The sequence below is a fragment of the Helicoverpa armigera genome, chromosome 18 (genome assembly GCF_030705265.1).
Source record: "Helicoverpa armigera isolate CAAS_96S chromosome 18, ASM3070526v1, whole genome shotgun sequence".
Lineage (NCBI taxonomy): Eukaryota > Metazoa > Arthropoda > Insecta > Lepidoptera > Noctuidae > Helicoverpa > Helicoverpa armigera.
In genome coordinates, this window is record NC_087137.1 from 5,712,673 (window position 1) to 5,728,228 (window position 15,556).

The following is a 15,556-nucleotide window of genomic DNA, read 5'->3' on the forward strand; positions in this document are numbered from 1 at the left end:
TCTCTAATTCTGTTTAAGTAAAAGTATACATAAAGTAACTACGGCAATTGGATTGAAAGTATATTTCAGAATCTAGAGGAGTAGCGCAAATTAATATGAGAAGGGCGAAACCACAAATAAAAATATATTTCAATTCAACGAGTATTTATTACCAAAACCATGTTCGAAAAGAATCCAAAAAGCTTATCATATCACAATGATTATTTCCCATCATCAGCATCGAAACCAACTTTTGTTTAGGCTGCAGCACATTCAACACTGGGCACATGAGAGCAAATGCCATTATTGCAGTGAGGTTTAAAAGGATTATTGCAAGCCTTCAGCAGTCCTCCAATTTGCTTGCAGATCAGCCTCGTGTTACAATCGTGGCAAGAAATCTTCTTTCCCAAAGTGAAGTCGCATGTAGTCCAGTTAGCGGCCGAAACTTGGGATATGTCAAAAGCTTCGTCATCCTCTTCGACTTGTCTTCGTGAGCGACCCTGGGCCTGCAGTCTCGACATAAGATAGCGATTCGATCGCAAACTGACAGTCGCTAAATATTAACGAAAATATTCGCTTGCCATAACGACAGTAACGATAAACGCAAGTCTCGACAGCCGAGATAGCGGGCAACATCGCTAATTATCATGACATATTCGTGTCGGTACGATAGCGAAAACCGTATTCATAGTGCGGTGAATTTGTATTAAAATGTTGCATGTAAAAAAAATCCTTGTATTATAGGGAGAAATGGTAGACAAGATTTGCACAACCAATTTTGTTTCCTTTGACAATTATAAAGAAAATAGATGAACCTTATCATATTAAAACTTTTTGCATCGAACCGTGTAAGTAAAACATACCGTTTTTTAAGAAAACACATATTAAAGATCTTAATAGTTTGCGTACTTGCAATACAGACATAGAACATAAACAAACTGTCAATGTCAAGTTTGTTTGTGCACTTGAACATTGGTTTGATTTATAATAATAATAAAGGAGAACGGTGTATTCATTACTATTCATGGACGGTGAAGTCATTGAAACAGGCGCAGGCCTGCCGGGTGCCAGCAGCTTGAGCGTCAGGTAAGTACATCTACAACGAGAATTTTTTATTCCTATTCTTGGTACTTACTAAATTGAATACTTTGTATACATCCGAAGTATTCTGTGTTTACATAATGACTACTTTAATGTTTCAGGCGTAAGCGTCTGCGTAGCCCTCGTGTTACACCCGCTCAAATTGATGCACTACTATCAATATTAGAAGCGCGTCCATATTTGCACACGCGGAAATTTACCGGCTTGCAGGGCCGGGAAAATTTCGAAACGGGCTGGAGGGAGGTTGCCGAGGAGCTCAATAATCTCCCTAACGGGTCTAGAAAGACACCAGAGCAGTGGATGACGGTAAGTCTTTTCAAAGATTGAATTGGTTTTAATTATAAGCATGTACATGCCACGTCAGTTTTTTATTATTTACTTGAGTTAATTATTCTAATTGTAGGTTTGGAGAGACTTAAAAGCCGCGCTTGCAGTAAGGCGGCAAAATTAAAAAGAACAAAACGTACCGGCAACCGAGGCGTCAGCACTGCTCCCTGACCGAGGCCGAGAGCCGGATAATTTCAATAGTTGGGGCAGATTATTCCTTTGGGACAGACTGCCCGGACGCTATGCCAGAGGAAGATGTAAGTTGTGATTATTGTATTCAATACAATTTAATATTCTCAATCTTTGAATGTTGATAACACTAAAAATACTTTTATTGTTATTTACAGTTATTACAACATGAGATGGAGGCTGGGGTGGTAATCTCTGAGGTTCTCACCTTACCTCATTCTCAGGGTAAGTTTTAAATTAATAGGTACTCAATTCAAAATATAATTATTTTAATTTTAATGTTACTATTTATTTTATTACAGCTAGAGATTTTGTGGAATTGTTACCGACTGAAACAAGTAAGTTGGAGTTTTTAGTAACTAGTTGGTTACTGCTATAATATATTTTATTATGTGTATACATCTGTACACTAATGTTACCAAAATATTAATTAACAAAATATTTTAGCAATCAATGACAGCAGAGCAACGGCTGGTTCTTCACCACCACCCATCCAAGAACAAGTGCAAGATGCCCCTCAGTCGCCAGTACTACAAATGAGTAAGTTGCAGTTATTTTGCTCACCTATGTTTATTTTCATTGATTTTTATTTAATGTGTTATAATTGATAATTCCAGCAGTACGTGGCAGAAGGACAGAAACTGTTGCATCATCAACACCACCACTGCGACAGAGACCCAGAAGAAAGAGGAGTAAGCTTAAATTTTATTTATAATAAAACATTAGTTCTGCAGGTGGGTCAGCCAATAATTCCTACAATACCAATAATTTTGGGTATTTTCAGATCTGAATCCTCGCCAAAGTGTTTCTGAGCAATATAGTGCAGCTCGACGAGAATTTCTAGCAGTTGCAGAAGCAAATGCTGCTACAATGAAGGTGTGTTATAGTGTAAATTTCCTCTTAATTATTATACACACTAGCATGCTAGAGAACATTAAGACACATTCAGTAAATCCAACGTTTTTTAGATGCTGGCAACTGCTGCTCAAGCGCAAGCAGATGCTGCCAAGATGCAGGCTGAGGCAGCCAAGGTACAAGCCGAGGCGACGCTGCAATTGGTAAAAGTCGGAAACAAAATAGCTGACGCAATAAATAATTACATAAATAAAAATAATAAATGATATAAAATGTTTTTTATTTGAAACAGTACATAAATGAAAAAAGTATAATAATTATGTGAAACTAGTGTTAATTAGCCTTCTTCTTATGCGCTCTGCAACAGCTCGCCCAGAACCTGCATAACAAAAATAAAATGTATTGGTGTTAGGTATACATACATAGTAAAATAAAAAATCAGTTCATAAGTTACCTGTAACTTCTAACATATCATCATGGAATCTACTATTATCCACCAGCTGCATGGATGTGGTGGACTCTGGTTCCGGTAATTTATATGTTATCCGCATATTGTGGAGCACTGCACATGCGTTAATTATTAGGCCAGCCATATAGGGTTCGTACATTAACTGGCGTTGGTGTGATAGACATCTAAACACAGATTTTAGCACACCGAAGCATCTTTCTATGATGTTCCTAGCTGAGCAGTGTGCTTCGGTATATTTATATTCCGGTGTGCCAGGCTGTTGATGTTTTATGGGAGTCATTAACCACGGTTCCAGAGGATATCCATCATCACCTAAAAGATTAAAAATACAAAGTAATTTCAGAAGTCGAATGGGCAACCTCTTCGAGGCAGATTTATAATGTTCATTTATTTACCAAGCAGCCAAGCACGGCGGTCCCCATTTTCAAAATGTCGCTTCATTGTTGAGCGCACCGGTGAATTTGCCCATATGTGAGCATCATGTCTCGCTCCTGGCCATCGAGCATTAATATTTAAAATAATAAGATCAGGGTCACACACCTGTAATATATTAAATATGTAAGTACATATTTTTCAAACAATATTTTTAGATATTATAGAACTGAAGGTCAACTTACAGCTTGCACATTTAATGAATGGCCCTCATGGTGACCACTCACATAAGACTCCTCATTGGTCTTAGGAGCTAAAATTTTTATATGGGTGCAATCAATGGCTCCAATTACCCCTGGGAATGGCTGTGGGGCATTTCTAAATTTCTGTTTTGCCGCATGGCGTTCTCCTTGAGTCATTGGAAATTTAATATATTTTCTTAAAAGTTTTCATTTATTGCCGAAGTTACAGCCCGGATGACTCGGCTAACAGATTTTTGGCTCATGCTACAACCCCACTGCAAGCCAACAGGTTGTTGGTAGCACCCACATGCGTAAAATCGGAGTGCCGTCAGTATCTAATAAGAAGAAAATTTAAAAAAAGTTCAACCTTAGTTATAAGAAAAATATATTATAGAAATATTATTTATGCACGGTAGGTCGCAAAGACACTTACTTGGGACTCCACAGAAAGTCCGTAAGGCCGTCGTCTTTGGAGAGATGGACGCAGTTCACTTAGTAGCCTGTGAAACATTTCCTTTGAAATTCTATACATTTGAAGAAATTGGCCATCCTCCAAATCCAAGGGATTTTCATCGTTTCGCTTGTTTCGTGCTATTTGTCGACCCATAAGCACATCGCGTCTGTGCTCGAGCACAACTAAGTCCCATGCTAAATATTCAGAAGCCATTATTTATTAAATTACTATTTATTTAATATTTTCTGACGTAAAATAAACAAATATAGGAACGATATCGATAGTAGCTATCACTTAGCGGGCTGTCAAAAACTGTCGCAAGGAAATTCTATGACATAACGATAAATCGTTATCTTACCGAAAATATTCGGTAACTTTGCGATGACACTCGATAGTTTTGGCAGTAGAGACTACCAAAAATCGTTACGATCGGATCGTTAGGACTTATCGACCGAATTTTGTCGTTAAGCGATCGCTATCTTTGTCGAGACTGCAGGCCCTGGTTTTGGTGGGGTCCACCTTGCTGGGTTGGTGATCCTCCTTGGTCGGTGTGTGGTCCACCTTGAGGTGATTGAGCGAGTGCCACAGCTAGGACGCACTGAAACAAAAGATAGAACTCTGGTTTTTTTGTTTGATTTGGGAACACACATTGGGTGGTAAAATTTTTGTTTATATCTACGTTTGTGTTGTTTTCTACTTGAATTATTAAATTGCTTGTGTTATTTTAAGATATGGCTTTATTTAAAGGTTTTCGTGAGAACAGTAAACTTGAGGTTCTAAGGCAAATCTCATGTCTTTTGAATAGTAGGTCCTGTAGGTAATAAAACAAGTAATTGAATTACTTACCAGTGCCGCAAAGATGAGAACGTTTTGGATGTGAGCCATTGTTGTTTCCTTGATTCCTTGCTTCCTACTTGATTCATCTATTACTTCCAATACCTTTTATATGGTGTACTTATCTAATGCTTATCACAGGTTCTTTCTTCAAACAAACAGGGAAATCACAATTTCTCTAGTGGGTTTTCCTTTTGTTTGAACTCTATAAACATATTCTGTTGTTGTTTTGAAGCGGGAAATTTCTCTGTAAGCAGGTACTTGTGGAGAACAATGCAAAACTAATACAGATTTACATACATACGCGTAGTTTATGCTCTATAAATAAATCATATGTTGTGTTGGATTATTGCTGACTCGTAATTAGTGTGTTGTTTTAATGTACTGTTGCTTTTGAAGAGCTGATTTGGTAAGGTCACTGAACCTTACACCAAATAATGTTACTGACGCTGAATTGCTACAGCTGACTCAAAAGTCGATTAATTTTGGTATGGACGGCGTGTACGGCATTCATTCGTACTGACAAAATTTTGCCGAGCTGGAAAAATTGCGTTAAGGTTCAGTGGTTGAACAAATGGCAGCTGTTTACATTTAAAAGGACGTAAAAAAATCCTCGCCTATATTTTTGACGGACTTGTTGACACATCACAGAGCCGCCCAGCAAAAATAAATTCCCAGTATATATTTTTTTCATGGTTGTGGGTCACTGAAAAGTAATCTACTGTAAATACTGCGTTCTATAAAATCGACTCTGTTTGTTTTGTAAAGTGCCTGAAAGGATCCATTTCATTACAAGGAAAAAAACACAAAAAGGTAAAAAAATATATGAAGGTCCTATATTTTGCTATATATAGCTATATTTTGCTACTTTCGATAGGTACACTATTTGTTTCTTGAGTTTTTTTCAAGATTTCAGACCTTGTTAAAAAATATAAGTATTCTTAATTGGTACAGCTTTTTTGCCGTGAAAGCGCCTGTTCATTCACAATTGCAGTTAGGTAGTTATGAAGTAGATTTAGCGTTAGATTCCATTTGTTCCTTGGTAATTGTAGTTAACACTGAAATACATTTTGTAATATTTTTAAACACAGACCTTTAAAAACCGCAACGTAATAGGTTTATCTTGATGATATTATGTCAAAGATATAAATTCGTCAACATCTGTGGGTTTTCATTGTTAACGGTATAAAAGAAAAAATGAACTGTCACTTTTCCAATTTGGGAATTTACGTTTATTCAGAAATAGACTCATGTACCCTTGAAATGTTGTGTTTATCATATCGAAATTTTATCTCAAAATATAAAGAAAACTGTCAATCTTTCATTCAAGATTGACATTGGTGGACCTATTTTCTATTTTTTTGGATAGATTTTAGTGTTGCCGTACATAGTCATTGATGTGAGTCAATCCAAGCCTGAATCATTGAGAATTATCGTACCTAACCTATCACAAGAATACTATCTGTGAGTGATGTCTCTATCTCATACATATTATGTTAATAGGTGGCAGCATTTATGATTATTTAATGCTACCTGCACCACAGATTATATAATAGTTACTACGTAACCTGCACTTCGTGTTGGACGAGAACTTTTGGCCACTGGACGTGGTGCTCCCTCGCTCTTGCGAATAAGTGCCATTCGATCACAAAGACTTTGTGAATCGATATATATTAATACTAGCTTCCACTCGCGGCTTCGCCCGTGTGGTGTGTTGATAAAAGTGGCCTATGTGTTAATCCAGGGAATCACCTATTTACATACCAAATTAAAACCAAATCGGTCCAGCCGTTTTTGCCTGAAAGAATAACAAACAAACATCCATACATTCAAAAACTTTCACATTCATAATATTAGTAGTACATTTATAAGGTTAAAAGTTTGTTTATTTGTTTGCTTGACAGCAGGCTGTAGGCTATTTATCCTAGATACCTATGTATGTGCAGAGACTCAAAAAAAAATATGCAACAGCCAACAAGCATGTTAGGTATAAACTATTCACAAATCCGTGATTTGTTCTTCTTAGGATCAATGTACCTAATCTGTCACTCATCAGTATCTGCAATATAGCTGATCATTTCTTCGTGTGGGTTTTCCTACATTTGATAATTTGATCTAATCATTTATATCTTTGTACTTGATCCCGTTTTTCTCTCATTGGTGCTAGTGGTTGCTATGTTCAATGTTCATGTACGTAAGTCAGAATTTAATTTATTGTTAGATTATTTCTAAAAATAGAAATATAGGCAGATAGAGATTCTGCATGTCATCATCAAATTCCCACCAATGTGCTTGAAAAAAGTTCAAAAAGCATCTATGTATCACTGCTTAGCAATACAGTAACTTATGATTTTGGGTGGGATTCAAAATATAGGACTATTTTAGGATTGTGTGTGACATATTTTGAAGTTTATTCAAGTCGTTGGCTTCTTGTGGCAACTTTTGAAGATCACGAATTAGGTAGAGAAGAAGCACAAAATAATAGAAAATGAGTATATAAAAATATCAGTCATTTATTCATCAAAATCATGAACAGTATTTGGTAGAATCCATAACTTAGGCACATTCAGTACTAGGTTCTGGTGAACACAGTCCGTTGTTGCAGTAGGGTGCGCCTACGGTCGGGCAGTGAAGGAGCAGTCCTCCAACCTTCTTGCAGATCAGTCTTGTGTGGCAGTCGTGACAACGCATCCGTGGTCGCAAGCTGTAGTCACAGGCGATCCATTCGACGTCAGAATCGTCATTGTCCTTGTGATTATGGTTATGATTATGACGCTTTTGGCGTGGCATCTCCATAGATCCTCCAATGTGTAAGTGTAGTCCTCCTTCGGAAGCTTCCGTGAAAGACACGGCTAGGTAGCACTGTGGAGAAAAAAAAACAGAAGTTAGAAAAATATAGGCCGGTATTGTAAGCGAATTGTAGTTGTAGTGAATTCCATTTGCTGGTTTTACGGGGAACAAAACAAAACTTCTGCTCTCCACTGGAATTGAATACTGATTTGCAAATTAGGGGATGAAACAGCCAATATAATTTGTCGGTAAATATCCAGTTGTTACATATATTATAAAATCCATTCTTAAAAACTTTTCACTACAACTGTTGCACTTTTCTAAAATCAACAAAATGAAAGTGAAGGAATATTTCCTATACGTACCAGAGCCACAAAGATTAGGAGGTTCTGGATATGGGCCATGGTTGTTACTGTACTAACTAAACATTTCACTTGCCGGACCATTATATACCATCCAGCTTATCTTGAGCTTATCATAATCTTTGTTACTCAATCTCTTTTGTTTCTCAATACACTTTTTTTGAAGTGGGGAATACGATAAGCAATTGTTTGGGGAATTTTGTAAGTATTCCTCAAATTATCCACATTGGTACCTGCACTTTTAGTTCGACCGCGTGGTCTTAAAAAAGACCACGAATTTGATAAATCCTAGTCATAGAAATTCTGTATTTCATGGAATATTATGTAGATTATATTTAGGTTGAGTAGTTAATGCTCTGTTACTGAGTGCTAGCAGGTAGAAAGATCTTGTGGTGTTTATTAATACGTAACGTACGTAAACTAAGTATGAGCTACGATTTTAACCATACTTGAAATGTGTTATTGGAATTGTTGTTCATTTTAAATAGTTTCAGCAAAAATACCATGTGGGTATTTAGGTACAAATAAATAAATAAAATAAAATAAAAATAAATATGTGCAGGTAGATAAGGTCCATCAAACTTAATGAAAGAATAGATAATTTCAAAATAATTTATTATTCAGATCGGATTTGATAAATAAAAAAAAGTATAAATAAATTCGAAAGCTTTTACAATTCAATGATTGAAATTAACGATTTCAATAATAGAATACACAAATTGTTTTAGATTGCAATGCAACATTTTATTAGAAAAATTCACAGAGATTGTGAGCCGTTGAGGTGTATGAGTATTTAAGAAGGTTTAGACAGCGCCGGCGGCACGGGGAGCGGCAGCAGGAACTCCACAACCTTCAGCGGGCGTGGCGGAGCACTCTCCCAGGTTGCAGTACGGCAGGGTAGGGTCAGTGCAAGCACGTTGAAGCCCACCAATCTTAGTGCACACCAGCCTGGTCGAGCAGTCCACGCAGGAGCTGCCAACTGTGGTGCAAGGAGTCCACTGAGGGAACCAGGGGGCTCCTGCTAGCCATGGGGGAATCCAAGGGTTGGCAGCACCTGCGCCCCAGCCTGCTCCACCACCGGCTCCCCATCCAGCACCGCCGCCCCAGCCAGCTACTCCTGCACCGGGTTGGGCGGGAACTGCTGATACCATGGCAACCTGCAAAAACAAAAAAATATTTAGTTATGTGTGGCTTTTGTTTTTAGAACATTACACTATCGCTTTGTAATGCATTAACTATCAAATGGAGTACTAGATTTATCACCGCTTATCTTGATCCCTAACAAGAGTTATTCCCAAGATAAGACACTTTCTCAAGATGAGTCAATCCGGATACAGATTAGATTTTTCTTTACTTACCAGTGCACAAATAACTAGAACGATTTTCGCAGACATAATTGTAGTATTAATATTCGTTTTATTCGAGTTCGTAATACTGGAAGATTCACTTCGTTTCTATCGTTATTGTGGAGGAATATCAGCTTTTATACGAGTAGTGTTTGTTCGTAAGATTACATGTTACCACCTGTAGTGTATACTATATACACAAAGGTTTTCCCAAATGGAAAGAGCAGGCAGTCATAAAGGAGATAAGATAGTCAACAACAGCACATGTTTGTCTGAACAGCAGTTAGTGTAATAACATGTAATAATGGTTAATATTTTAAGAAGAAAGTTGTATTTGCTCGCTGATGAATCGGGTTTTTCTATAGTAAACATTGCTAACCTGTTGGATTTTCAGAAAGGTCAAAAAGGAGATGCTTCATCGTAACATATCATGTAGTTACGGAGACGATAACTGCTAGAGGAGATATTTTTGAAGAACCAAAAATCTTTTTCTTTTGTACCATTGAGATCTTTGAATATTACATTTAATAAAGCAACTAAACCTTCCATAAATTAATAAAATAGCCTGTTGTTAAAGTAGAGTAATTTAATTTGTATTGTGTAGTTAAATAGTAACTGAAATACATAACACAATGTGTCATAAGCAGGCGCAAATATTATGCGTATTACTATACTAAGGAACTCTGGCGGCAGATTGTTCAGTTATTTAAATTAATTCCCCCATTATCGTTTATTTTATAGCTTTCTTTGGCAGAAATGATATGGTTTATGCGATCGTCAACAGTGGCGGATGTGCCACAGTGAGCACTCTGATCGTACCCATAATCCTTATTTCCTTCGTAGCCACCATTTTTCTTATTTTTATGTACTTACCCTCATATAGTACCCCCATGTTTTCCCTTCTATAACACTGGTCAACAGCATTTTTGGTGCAAAGGTGAAATATAAATATCATTTGTTGTAGAATATTTGATACGTAATCGAAGTCCAGAACATAAAGTTGCACTAGCACGTCGGGATTTAGAGATATACTCCACCTTAAGTACCAAAAACGCGTTTTTTCACCTTTGCATCCAAAAAATAATAATAATTTGTTGACCAGTGTAATCCCTCGTACACTCCCCTATGTTCTCCCTTGTGTAAAACCCCTATGTACTCCATCATGGACCTTAATTTAATGATGCTGAATTTTCAAATACATACATGGAATCAAAAACAAAAAAAAAACCCTTTTTGAGGTCTGGATCAGCCTTTGATCGCCGGAAATCGCATTTTCTAATTTTTTTAATCATTATTCTGAAATGTTATTATGAAAAAAATCACTTGGACTTCAGCTCTTAAGACTAAAATAGGATACCTACATTTTCTGCAACAGCCACGCCGTTAAATATGGCTGACATTATCCGATAATGAAATCAATAAAAAGCTTTTATACTTAATATCAATTAGGGTCTTAAAAGTTTGTGGTTGTTACCTCTTTCAAGTTATTAAGTTACACATCAGCATGAACCGAACCGGAGCGAAGTTTAAATCGCATGAGCGCACATAGATATTGGTCCACATCAAAATCGATATAGTGACTTAGTGCTTTGTGAAAATGGCTCGTAAATACTTGAGGTTAAGCTAGCCTTTGAGTCCAAGTAATAGGAAGATTCACTTTTGACACAACTAACTTTTGCCAAATAATCATGACGACATTCAGAGAAATATCGATTCGGGATAACACATATTTGGTCAAAAAAGGTAAACAGTCGTCTGTCACGTGTTTGAAGAAAATCCATACGTATCTAAAACATGTGAAGTGTTCAATTTAGTTTATTGACCATGCTTCCGAAGTAATTCATAATTATCATGTAGTAACATTCTAATACATAAGTAAACATTGATAGGAGATAAGCACTAAGCATTAGGTAACCGTAAATTCCCAGTGTTGTTTTCAAAAAAGTTAACTTTACGCTCTTTCCCAACAATCAATGCGTTCTACAAATATTAGGCGAGATAAGATATTTCCCAGATTAACTGAACAAATACTTAAAATTGACACAATCCACTTGTAATATCAGACTGGGTAGCGACGCCGAAAGTCAAGCAGTTAGTTCATAATGTCAACTGAAATGCTATATATTTGTCAGTGGAAAATAACTAGGATTACATGTAATCACTTTATGTAGTGGCTGACATGTTTTGTTGAAATTTTCTCTGTCGCAACTGCTAAATCAAATAGTTGTATTCACATGATCAACTGGCTGATTCGTTTTGCCGTTACTCGGAATTTAGCTAGCTGCGAATTTCTCTAGCTTTCAATTTGGTTGGATTAAAACTGGATGCAACTTGATTTTGAGTCTAACTAGTTTTAGTGCTAATACGGTTGTAGGATTAAACATACTAGCTATTTCCTGGGGTTCCTGTCGAATAGGCGTAATTAAATATAAGTCTTTTAGGTCTTTACAACTCTTAAAACACTATTCATTCATTGCTGTATACTGTTAGGAATACCAGGTAGGTGGTAGATTAAATCTTTGTTCTACCTACTGCCAGTCTAATTCTGAAGTAAATACCTACCTGGTATTGAAAATGATGACCATAAGTACTTCTGAAACGAGCTATTCAAAAGCCTCTCTGAATATAACTGTTTCTAGGAATATCAAATGGAATATCATTCATAGAGAGGCCAAATTCCCGTATCTGTTTTGTATGCTTTGCACGTGTGTACCCAGAGTATACTGCAGTTACAAAATTCGAAGTAAAATACAATTTTGATTGCAGTACAGTGGAAATGGAGCGGCTAATTGAATTGCTTCGTTAGGACAGCGTGTGTCGAGGATTTCCAGGACTTTTTCATAGCTAATTTTATTTGTAGCACTGTTTTTGTTACGTGGGAAATTGATGTTATTAGTCAGATTTTGATCTCATAGGGTTTTACCTAGAAGCCAGAGGATAAAAGCTAGTTAAGTTAAGCAACGAGTAATGTGCTATGTTTGTAGAGGAAATAAGTATGTAAAAGGTATGAAGTGTAATGACTGCATGATTTATCTATTCATTAGTTTTGAACAGAAATGGTAGCATTTATCTTTAGTTTAAAATGGATCTCAGTTATTTCAATAAATACATTTTATTTTTATTTCAAAACACCTCGGGTCCCGAGTATATCTCCAAAAACAGAGATAAATAGTGGCTTATAAGCGATTTGTAGCAAACTCCATTAAAATTGGTTCATGGTCCATTACAAAAAGAAACTATTTTCACATTTGTAATTTTTATTGGTAAGGATAGTAAAAAATGATTGAGGTAAATTATCGTATGAGCAAAATCTGGAGCCGACAAGTCTTATCTATACATTGAAATTTGATAGGAAGCAATTACTTAGTAACAGCGCTGAAGCAAAGGGACTTAAAGCAACAGCATATTGCATGCAATGGGGGATCATTCCAAACGAACCTGATAGCACTTTGAAGGATTTGTAGATTGTTAGTGTAGTTTCCCAAAATAGAATTCTGGTGAAAAGCTAATACCAGGTCTCTATGCCTTCTGTGATAAAGTACTTTCCTTCATGTAGGTTTGCATACATAACATGACATCGATAAACCTCTTTGGAGTTATGAGGCATTTTAGAATTTCGGTTTGAAAAAGGAATGCTTTCGGAATCTGTCGTGAGTCTTAATAAAAACAAATATTCAAAAAACGAACGTCACAAGAGAATGCTGTATTTCATGATAGGCACTTTAAGAACACAATAATTTACATACGCATTACACTCGTGTTTCGTTAAATAAATACTGTTTGATAATAGTGTATATTTAGCCCAAGCATATTCGTGTTGCTTTGTTTGTTGAGGCATAATGAGACTGCATGTACTCGTGGAAAAATGGTGATGGGAAATCAAGTGTGAATGGAAAGTGAGGAAAAGAGTTCGGAACATTAATCATAGGTATACTTTTGTAATAAAAGTTATTACCAATGTTTGTAAATTCAAATATTCTAATGAATGTTCCGGGCAAAATATGTTAATCACCTTTTCTGTCCTCTAAAAATATAGCCTGCGGGCGGGGTTACAAGTTTGTTTACGATGTGAGTTATGGCTACCTTAGAACTCGAAGGGCTCTAGCTAGAGTCAGTAAGAGTCTAACAGTCCCTTTTGCTCCACACACAGCAGAATATAATATGATCGCCTACCCTATACACCTAGCTAGACCTATGAGAAATCTTTTATTTTAATTTTACTAGGAACATCCAGTTTATGGAGTCTAGCAGTTCCTTACGGTCATTAAGTGAATTATTGGACTCAGGTAACACGATTGTACTCAGCTATGAACAGTTAGCTTAAATATCACAAGTGAATTTTGACAAAGTGAATTCACTAAAAGGAACTCTAAAATCCGAACTTATTCACTATTGGCCTAAACACGTGATAAAAACGCATGTTGTTTATACATTATGTGCTGAAGATTGCTTACGTAGTACCATTTGAAATGTTTTTGATAGGTCCACATTTATGATAAACTTTCAGACAAAGCCGCTGCCTACCTTTTAACCTAGCATGATAGAAAAACTTCATACTGCGATAAAATTCAATTCAATTTGCATTGGAACCTCTCTACACTGTTGCAGTTATTAAGCGCCTACTTGGTTTTGAAGAGCACACAAAGTCCGATGCGCATTCTGGCGTCATATTTTTTGTCGTAGGAACTTCATCAGATATTAGTGAAGGGAATACATGGAAGTGAAATAAGAAGTTCCCACTAAAAAACTCTTTTATACTCAGTAATAATATTAAATTCTAAGGTCAAAATGAAATACCTAAATGAGAAGAATAAGTGTTGGTTTACTTAATACTTATTGACATTGTAATAGGTACTGCTTTTTGTACTTATGCATTTATATTTTCCCGTTGTCATTATAAATTGCATTTAGTATATTAAAATTACAGCACAGTAACAAGATATATCATCGTCTGGTTTTTCTAATAACTGTAGACAGAAAAGAGCATTTTATTGTTATCATAAAATGTGCAAGATACCATTCTATCTTTTATTAGTATTGTACTACTTGTATTTAAACAGCTTTTTTTGGAAGCCAACCATGCAAATAATGAATTATAAATTATCTTTCACAAAAACTTGGCCAATATTCAGAAATATTATTGTAAGATTCAATTCAGTAATATTGACAAATTCAATAGGGTTTCGGATTTCATATATTGAATTATTTACATACATAGATTGAAAAGAAAAGCTTATGTATGAATAATAAATATTAAAGATTATTGAAGATACTGTTATTTCGTTATATAACATATCTAGAAATTATAAACAATTGTAAATTCTGATATCATTGTTATTTGAATCTGTTTGAACCTTGGCATCAGAACATTGATACCGATACGAGCGTAGTTTACGAAGAATTCTACGCTAGTTTTTTAGAATTTTAATACCCAATTTCCGAGAGTCATTTGGCATACAATAGGCGAGGCATGCAAACAATGTAATCTCTGAGATAAGTTTGAAGACACTGGCAAATGCACGTGAGCTCGCCTCGTTACGTAATTTTCGTCCTAACTGACCCTGACAATGAGGGTTTTAAAATGCTACTGAGATTTAGGACTGGGATTCAATAAATCGTGTAAGCTTAAAGTAAATAGTATTAAGCTCTGAAATGCTATCATTTACGTTAAGGGCCGGAGCACAAGTGGCGCAGCGAAAGTGCTCACTAATAATTATGAAGGTATCAAAAGAGCCTTCCTTGAAATTATATCTAAAATCAATTTGTTGTTAATGCCATGACGAGTATCAAAACAAATTGCGAAACATAATGGTAAAAAAGATTAAATAGTGGTTTCATCTCAAAGACATTATTTTCTATTTTCTTTTCTTGATTTCCTTCCTCGAGTATATTCCTAACTCTACCACTGTATTAGATTATTGCCCTTTCATAAATATGAAAGAAAGTCGTTTCTCAAGAATGTAGGTCGGAACCTGGATAGGATAAATATAGACTATTTTTATCCAGAAGCTTTATCAAATAGTTCCTTTGGAAAAACTTTTTTCTAAACGTCTTTAGAAGTAGTGATACCGCATCTATCTAGTGAGCCTTTGTGCTTGGATATAGGTAGTTCCTAATCACCAAATATAATCATATAAGGAAGCTAGAGGTATTTGTTTATAACTTAGCTTAATCTCAGTAAAGAAGGCGGTTTTCGTGCAGAGGACAACATCAGAAGCCTATAGAGGTAGATACGT

The 15,556-nt window shown here is 35.9% G+C and overlaps 4 protein-coding genes and 1 long non-coding RNA gene across 5 annotated transcripts; 2 read left to right on the top strand and 3 right to left on the bottom strand.

The window, feature by feature from the left end:
- The first annotated feature begins 483 nt into the window (after positions 1 to 483).
- LOC135118095 (uncharacterized) lies at positions 484 to 1,531 on the top strand. The gene is made up of 3 exons (XM_064039133.1): positions 484 to 1,065; positions 1,182 to 1,386; positions 1,484 to 1,531. Exons 1-3 carry the CDS (start codon positions 1,004 to 1,006, stop codon positions 1,529 to 1,531), a joined length of 315 nt encoding a protein of 104 aa, XP_063895203.1. The 5' UTR covers positions 484 to 1,003.
- A 23-nt stretch (positions 1,532 to 1,554) lies between these two features.
- LOC135118094 (uncharacterized) lies at positions 1,555 to 2,724 on the top strand. Its single transcript, XM_064039131.1, has 7 exons — positions 1,555 to 1,664; positions 1,755 to 1,821; positions 1,899 to 1,934; positions 2,044 to 2,136; positions 2,214 to 2,288; positions 2,381 to 2,472; positions 2,565 to 2,724. Exons 1-7 carry the CDS (start codon positions 1,650 to 1,652, stop codon positions 2,715 to 2,717), a joined length of 531 nt encoding a protein of 176 aa, XP_063895201.1. The 5' UTR covers positions 1,555 to 1,649; the 3' UTR covers positions 2,718 to 2,724.
- LOC135118093 (putative nuclease HARBI1) lies at positions 2,715 to 4,479 on the bottom strand. The gene is made up of 5 exons (XM_064039130.1): positions 3,968 to 4,479; positions 3,538 to 3,869; positions 3,316 to 3,460; positions 2,906 to 3,232; positions 2,715 to 2,830 (listed from the first exon to the last, which is right to left on the bottom strand). Exons 2-5 carry the CDS (start codon positions 3,709 to 3,711, stop codon positions 2,769 to 2,771), a joined length of 708 nt encoding a protein of 235 aa, XP_063895200.1. The 5' UTR covers positions 3,712 to 3,869; positions 3,968 to 4,479; the 3' UTR covers positions 2,715 to 2,768.
- Positions 4,480 to 7,315: 2,836 nt separating this feature from the next.
- Positions 7,316 to 8,287, bottom strand: LOC110380230 (uncharacterized). Its single transcript, XR_010277344.1, has 2 exons — positions 7,978 to 8,287; positions 7,316 to 7,684 (listed from the first exon to the last, which is right to left on the bottom strand). It is a non-coding gene; the product is annotated as an uncharacterized LOC110380230 (long non-coding RNA).
- A 285-nt stretch (positions 8,288 to 8,572) lies between these two features.
- On the bottom strand, positions 8,573 to 9,491 carry LOC110380227 (uncharacterized). Its single transcript, XM_021340142.3, has 2 exons — positions 9,333 to 9,491; positions 8,573 to 9,131 (listed from the first exon to the last, which is right to left on the bottom strand). Exons 1-2 carry the CDS (start codon positions 9,366 to 9,368, stop codon positions 8,778 to 8,780), a joined length of 390 nt encoding a protein of 129 aa, XP_021195817.3. The 5' UTR covers positions 9,369 to 9,491; the 3' UTR covers positions 8,573 to 8,777.
- Positions 9,492 to 15,556: the final 6,065 nt, after the last annotated feature.